Source organism: Uncinocarpus reesii, genomic scaffold (assembly GCF_000003515.1).
Source record: "Uncinocarpus reesii 1704 scaffold_4 genomic scaffold, whole genome shotgun sequence".
Classification (NCBI taxonomy): Eukaryota; Fungi; Ascomycota; class Eurotiomycetes; order Onygenales; family Onygenaceae; genus Uncinocarpus; species Uncinocarpus reesii.
This window is the reverse complement of record NW_003052497.1, coordinates 1,311,194-1,318,741: the sequence shown is the minus strand read 5'-3', so window position 1 is coordinate 1,318,741 and position 7,548 is coordinate 1,311,194. Positions and strand designations below refer to the sequence as shown.

Sequence of the window (7,548 nt, the reverse complement as noted above, 5' to 3'; positions counted from 1 at the left end):
TGAAGATTGATCGGGCTGCTCAGTGATGAGCAGTAAAGGAAAGGGACATCTGGGTGGGTGGGAAGGGGCCCTTAATGTTTCTCTAGACCACCCGGATCTCCAGGTGTAAGTCTGACCAAGAAGCTGTGAGATCTAATCTCCCTTCGAGGGGATTTCACTCGCGAGGCCCGGCTATGCTTCTCCCATGAGTCCGGAATGGTCGATAACTCGCTCAAGGCAAACACGGCATCCACGTATATCCCATATCAACAGCGCAGCGCAGTCTTGTGGCGGCGACGAGACCTGTTGTCCCCTTTCTTTAGCGAACCTGCAGTCATAGTTTGAATATTGCATTGACAACATGCTCAAAAACCGCCGACTCAATGGTTCACGTAACCCCTGTTTTGAGACATGGCTTTGGGAGGCTGGATCGAGCTGAAGTCCTTTGAAGTCTGGAGCTTCTTCCGAGATCTTAGGTCCAATATCATTCGGTAAAACCTGAGAAGAGCAACGGTGAACAAACGGGCAAGGCTTGGAGGCCATCCAATTAACGGATTTCGCAATGAGCTGGTGCCTTTGGCGTTTTGTCCCTGGAAGTTAACATCGCAAGTTGCGGTGTTGTCCAGAAAAAGACGTTTATTCGTGGTATATTCGTAGTCTGTAGATACCCAGCATGCTGAAGAGGTGCGTTGTTACAACCCGCATCCTCCAACACCATCTAAAGCTTTTGAGGCTCAACCGGGCGTTGGGGGCCAGCCCTATGCCCCGACCTCATCAGCTCCAAATTCGCCTAAAACCACAAATCAGCACCAATTACGTTCCCATCAGGTCCAATGCTGACACTGTAATCTAAAAATATAAGCGTCCAGGATATCAAGTAAGATTGCGGGGCAGGAAAGGAATAATCCCATGGGTGAAGGTTAACAATCCAGCTAACTGGCCGATAACATTTTGTAGAATCGTTTGGGCCCAAATTCTGGTGCAAGTTCGTACCCTTAGGCTAGTTTCGTTTCACGAGCTTGCGATATCTTGAGGGTACATTGACTCGATTACTCCATGGCCCAGGCTCCGGGTTCATAGCAATTGTGATTTGGAACCGAAAACAGATTTTCCGGTGCCATGCATATATCACGAGTTGGAGTCAGTGCATGTTGAGATATGGGATTCGGAAAACCCCGATCGTTTACTCCGTCCCTCCTTCCACAAGGACCACCTGCAGTGATAAGGTAGTCGTCAAGCTTTCAACAGCTTCTTAGTGACGATGTCAATCCTCGCGTCAAAACCTCGTTGCTTTGTTCAACCAATCAAAGCAGCTTGACACCGCTGAACGCCACATGGAAGAGAAGCGGTCCAGACTTCCACAACAGAGCAAACGAAACCTATGATAATTAGCTCAAGCGGTATTTCAAGTAAGCTTTAAAGGGGATGAAAAAGGACAGGAACAGGAATAGGAGATTTAGGCGAAAAAGCCTGCACGATATGATACGTTGGCCGAATCACATCTGCAGTTCCTGGGCCGAGTCCAGCCCTGCCCATTTCCGGCATAAGGCCACCAATCAAACATCCAAAAACAAAACCCGGCTTCTGCGTTTCCAAGCTTGGCATCACTGCAGGAGAAGCGATGAAGGCAAAGCCTCAAAGGCATGATCTCGCGAAGAGTCCATTCCAGTGACAAAACTACCCCACGGGGATTCCAGGATGTGCCAGTGTGATGCCATGCGCAGAGAACTAACTAGTTCATACGCTCCCAGTGAGGCCAGCGGTGAGAGCTTGAAAACTGGGGAGCTTTTTCTTCCGGGAGTATGGAATTCCCGCGTCCCCTCGACTGGGCCAGACTTTAGCCAGAGGTTGACTCGTGTCTCATTCCCGCACCTCAAGAATTCCAATCTTTGGGCTCTCACCGGCATCGAGCATGTGGCACGAATCAGCAAAACATACATCAACTCGGCTAACGCTAACTTTTTGTCGCATTGCTTTAAATTGACCGCTTTCCTGTTAGCGAGTTTGTCCTGCTCGACCTCTTCATTTTTCAAATCGTCCTGCAAGAGTATCGTCAAAATGAAGTTCTTCAGCAGCTCCATCATCTTCTCCGTTGTTTTCTTCATCTCCCAAGGGCTTGCTGTACCTCTTGCGGAAGCTCAGCCTGTACCTGACCCAGGGCCAGGCCCTGTCCCCGAGCCTGGAAATGACTTGGCCGAAAGAGATCCTTTTCTGAAGGGACTCTTCCCACCCAAGAATTGCCCTACTCAGCAAGTTAATTCGTGTTCCACCGGCGAGCCATATTGTTGTAGTACCGATTCTGGAAGTGAGTCTCTTACTTCGTCTTTGACTTGTTGCATCTAACATCGCAAAGAGCATAATTGTGTGAAATCCACTGTCAACTGCCAGCAGAAAGTCATCTGCTGTAACAACAACTTCGGAGTAAGTCGACCAAATGATATGATTTATGCATCCGCTAAACGGCAATTTTAGTTCCAAATGTGCATCGGTGATATTGATTTCAACATGCCTATCAACATCAACATCAAGCTTTAGAAACATCGATTCGAACCTATCGCATCACATGTCCTTACCGGTAGATGCGTTGGGGGAGAGAGTACATACCCTGCAGTGATATGTTCTCGTCTGGCACCTTTCAATTCTGGCTTGGTTGAATCTCGGGTTAACACTTTGGCACATTCTGTTCGAAACTCCCTTGATTTCGGTGATACATTCCTTTAAGCAGCCCTATGGCGTCAGCGTCATTTGTTCCTGGGGGCAGTTAATTTTAATTAAGACCTGGCAAGAGGCCATTATTGCGTTGAGTATATTGTTTAAGGCTTTTCTGATTGTCTGAAGGGCCCACCTTCAAAGGTCAACTTCTATCTCCCGTTAATAGCTCGAGTTGTAACCCTGGGTAATAGGCGTACCAAGCCTCAAGGCGCTGTTGAACCGAAGGCGGGAGGAGAAGTAGGTACCAATCGACCCGTAGCGATTACACCCGGGAAGAACGTTTCATTTCCTAATCATCGCCGAATGCCAAATCGCTTCAGCATTGCAGCCCTCAAAATGAAATGTAAAACAAAACTCTCCGCTCCTCGCTTCTGGAAAGCGAGCGGGAGCAGCCGCTCGTTCTCGAGCCCATTGCCCAGGTTCTGGATTTCGTAGACTTTTCCTCTCCGCCCGTTTCGGCTTGCACTCAATTTGTTCGTTCTCCAGCCTTGCCACCCGCCAAAACGGCCAATGCAAGGCATTGCCAATCATCGTCAGCAGAACTGCTGCAACTTCGCCAAAATCGATTGATTGTCAAGACAGCTGTCTGGTTGCGTTGGTTATCCTTGAAATTCCACTCGTGTCTAGACCTTTTCGCTTCTTCTTCCCAGCGGAAGACTCCCAAAGCGCAATTGCAAGAGGTGTCGTTGGGGTTGGCCCGGTTGGGCTGGGAGGGGACCTTAAAATAAGCTTAGGCCAAGCATTGCGTTCCCCACTCTGTTTGTTGTGCCTGTTTGCACTCATGGGAGACAAACAGTGCAACCATGGCGAACCATCCAGAGTCGTGCCGCTTGCGAATGTCCCTTCTTCTGAATATAAAACAGATTAGTCGAGGGTTGAATTTTTTTCCTAGCGAGCTAAAGCAGTAAGAATGTGCCAAGCATATGGGTAAAATGATTCCGTGTCACATCCACAGACGGCCAGGGAGCTTGTATCAATGACATGATTCACTCCTTACTAGAGAAAGTCGACGGGCCAGTCTCGATTTGGAATCTTGGTCTCAAAATAGAACTGCTCGAAATGATATCTTTGACTCTCATTTGTAACTAGTCTAGTTTAGAGCCCATGCTTAAAATACAAGAGGACAAACCGAGATAACTCGAGAATGTACGGAGTATGTACATACAAATTGGAAATAAAAACTCGCCAGCAGTTCTGCATGGTAAATATAAAATCGGTGCGACAAAAGATGAAAAGGCCGTAAAATATGTATCCGAGATATCTAATATGTGCAAAATGAATTCTAATAACCCGAAAATCTCTCCGTTCCGGCAGGCTTCCTTTGGTTTCCGGGGTTGATAAAGTAAATAAATGCAGGGGATGTTTCTATCAACAATACACCCTCGCCTGCCTCACGGACCCAAATAAAAGGGGCTTATTTGGGCCCTCCACCAAGGCCTACAAGTATGTTAGTCACAAGAAAAGCGGACGCCTCTCAATTTAATATTGAATTTACTCACAGGCCGCATATGCAAGGTACCATGTTCGGCTTGCACCACCGTCGATCCAGCTCATGTTGAAGTTGTTCTGAGCAAAAAAGTTCCAAGAGGCTCCAGGATCTATAATCGCCAAATTCGCATAGAGTACGCCTCTCCATCCGCCATCCACAGTTGATGCTGGCTTTGTTGCATTGGAAGCAAACATTGCATCCCATTCTTCCCTCACGAAATCTTTACGTCGAGCATAAGCGGATGCAGGGAGGAGTGGGAGCATATGGATGCTAAAGCAGTGGTAATTAGTACGTGTCTTCTAAATAGACAGCCGCTGAATGCTCACCCTTGGATATACTCTAGGTTCGTTCCAAAGTACGTAGCATGATCACATTTGTTCTCAAAAAGCTTCAAATAGAGTTAGTAACTAAAGATTCGATTCTGGGGGTTTTCACTAACAATTCCAGTCACTTTATTTCGAATAAATTCCTTTGGTTGATTGGTATTGTTGTTGCGCATCAAAAAGTAGTTGTCGAGTGACCTTGAAAGGATCCCCAGCATCAAGTTTCCACGAGCCTCCATGCTGGCATCTCCGCTGGTCTTACCCCACATCTTAAGAGCATATGCAAACATCGTATCCTCGGACGTGGACTCTTGATCTTTGCCGTCAATGGAAGCAAATAGTCCTTTGGCCCATGAATGTCCATTATACCAATCAAAACCTCTTGAGAAGGGGAACAGATCGTCAGCAACAGGATTGGCCGCATCGCGTACCAGCATATTAACCCATGCTTTATTCGCAGCCAGCCAAGATTGATCGAGTTTTCCAATTATCGCGGCTGCTAGGATAAAGTATCCGTAGTGGAAATGGTGGTCATTGTATAGAGTGTTCCCAAAATCCAGATATATATCCCCAGTGGTATAGGCTCCAGAAGAAACAACGCCTTTCCAAACTGTGTCATAGACAAGCGGGTGTTTCTGTTTATTTTCCACGAACCTGGCAAAACATTCCTTGAGCGTTTTCAATGCCGTTGAAGCCATGCCGGGGTCTTGTAGCATCTCGTGCACGGTATATACTACCCCCGCAAATTTTCCCAAGGCTTTTCCACTAAAATACATGCTGTCCAAATTTGTTTGGGCATTCATATCTTGGGATAGCTCAGACGGTGCTACTGCCTTGATAGCCTGTTTTGCGGCTGAAGACAAGGAAGGCTTTCCCGACATCCCTGGCTGCCAGGGCTCGAAACCCATGTTGATGGGCAGGTTTGGCTCCACCATTGTCCATGAATCCCCAACGCATGCTGTGGCTAGTCCCTTAGTTGTCGTCTGCAATTTCAGATCAGTCATACGTTGCTTTGAAGCACTGTCAAAAGAGGCAACGTGGTGCGGCAGCGCAAACATCAGCAACTGCGTGCTGTTCGCAAATTTTCCGGCTTTGGTCCACGCAAATCGGTAAGTTCCGCTTTGTCCTGAAACAGAGCCAGCGATATTCACCTTTGTTGGATAGGCACCGGCCGCTCGATCATATATACTTTCTGCATTCCCGGGATTCCTCGCGACTTGAATCGCCCCTTTAAAACCCGGTTGACCTCGAAGTGTGCTGTTGGAAACGAGCTCCAGTTTTGGATCAACTCCATTCGTAGGAGTGACGTACACAAGCCAATTTGTACTATTTTCAAGGGTGGTCGTGTACTTGAACACACCATTTTTGGGGCTAGCTGCGAGGTTTACCTGCCGAAAGGCTACCTGTGACTGAATCAAAGGTCGTAAATTATCGTATACCCCGGTCACAAATCCCATTCCCTGGACGAGTGGAAAAGTTATGCTCGCATTCGCATTTTGTTGAGGCCTGAGAATAACATCTGTAGAGAAGGCCTGTGCATCCGAAACGCTCAGAGAGGTAGAGTTTCCAAACTCAGTGGCAGATAAAATGATGGACTGAATTCCAACAGGATTGATGTAATACCTTGCGGGGTTCCCGGGAATGTTGTTGCTTCTTTCACCCAACACCCTTTGATGCGCGTCGACATGGGATACAGCTAAACCGAAGCTTTTCGTAGGGTCTATACCTTTAGACCACCCAACTGAATAAGGGTGGGCGTAGGAATAATTCTGTTGGCCATTCAAAAAGAAGTTGGCATAGAACTTGTTTGTCGACATAGGCCCAGGAACATTCACCTAAATTTGTTAACCCGCCATTCTAATAAACTAATCGAGCCTAAGACCTTACAATGTGATTCTTTGGAACGGGATGGCCTCCTCTTTTCGGAATATTGGATGGTATTTGATCCCTCGAAACAGGCAAGAAGGCATCCTGCGAAGCCATGGCCGATGCCATTGCCGATGAAGTGGGGATTATTTCTGATTTAGTCGGTGGTGCAAATGTGCCTGACGAAGCAATGGGTGCTGTTGCACTCCTGATGGAAGAACTCTTGAGATTGAAGGGGGCTTGAGCTGTAAACGCAGCAGGTTGCGCTACAGGTGTCGGCGGGTAGCGATAACGAGATGCTGGCTCGGTCTTTGTGCTGCTTAAACTGACTCCAACGTTCTTAGCTAACTGGTCAAGCTGCACCGGGGCTGGTTCGCCCAAACTTTGAACAGCTGTTGTTTGAGGCGGTACAATGCTTGGAAGCTTGCTCTGTGATCGCTTTGAATCGGAAAACTGCTATTACCATCAGCAATCGGGATGCCTATAACAGAGGGAGTGAATATAGATTTCGTGTTAACATTTACCTCGGGACCACCTAGATCAGATGGTGGAATGTAGTTGGCCCAATTCCCGGCCGCTTGGGCACGAAAGATGCCCCTTGACGGCGCCTCGGGGTTATCCGAACTCAGAGGAAAGGGGCGGGATTGAACACTGGTGAGTATCCCAGAGGATATCAGCACAGCCTCTGTGAGCCATATCTTAACACGCCGGACCATCTTTCGCACGGCTCAAAGCTCAGATACACGGCAACCGAAAGACCAACAGAACAACGAATATTGATCAAACAGAGAGGGGGGGATTTTCAAACAGGAAGGAGGCTGAAAAGGCCGTCACTCCATTAGGGCAAAGCGAGTGCTGCTTTCTCTTTAAACCACGCAGAGCAGCGAATCCACGTCAGCTCCCGGTCGAAGAGAGCATTGGAAGCTGCTCGATGACTGGGCCAGCAGACGGGATGCCGCGATGCGTGGGCAAGCACCACACGCGACGCCCCTTCATATTTGCAGATGAATTGCAAGAACAGGTAAAGTATCAAGGAAAGAAAGCGGAAGAGATTCAGATGAACACGCCCAACATGCTCACGCATGATAGAGGACCCATTGAGATTCAGGAATGCTTACCTATTCGAGAAATCTGCAAATCTGCTTTGGGGTTTTTGGCCTTGTGATGTACTCGAGATTG

At 47.8% G+C, this 7,548-nt stretch overlaps 2 protein-coding genes across 2 annotated transcripts; one reads left to right on the top strand and one right to left on the bottom strand.

Annotated features, from left to right (window-relative positions):
* Positions 1–2,037: 2,037 nt before the first annotated feature.
* UREG_06562 (uncharacterized protein) lies at positions 2,038–3,126 on the top strand (the record flags this gene model as incomplete). The annotated part of the gene is made up of 3 exons (XM_002583549.1): positions 2,038–2,284; positions 2,333–2,400; positions 2,818–3,126. 3 exons carry the CDS (start codon positions 2,038–2,040, stop codon positions 3,124–3,126), a joined length of 624 nt encoding a protein of 207 aa, XP_002583595.1.
* Positions 3,127–4,105: 979 nt separating this feature from the next.
* Positions 4,106–7,085, bottom strand: UREG_06561 (uncharacterized protein; the record flags this gene model as incomplete). Its single annotated transcript, XM_002583548.1, has 7 exons — positions 4,106–4,128; positions 4,191–4,450; positions 4,507–4,568; positions 4,620–5,467; positions 5,510–6,338; positions 6,391–6,822; positions 6,894–7,085. The coding sequence occupies 7 exons, from the start codon at positions 7,083–7,085 to the stop codon at positions 4,106–4,108; spliced, it is 2,646 nt and encodes an 881-aa protein (XP_002583594.1).
* Between the last annotated feature and the right edge of the window lie 463 nt (positions 7,086–7,548).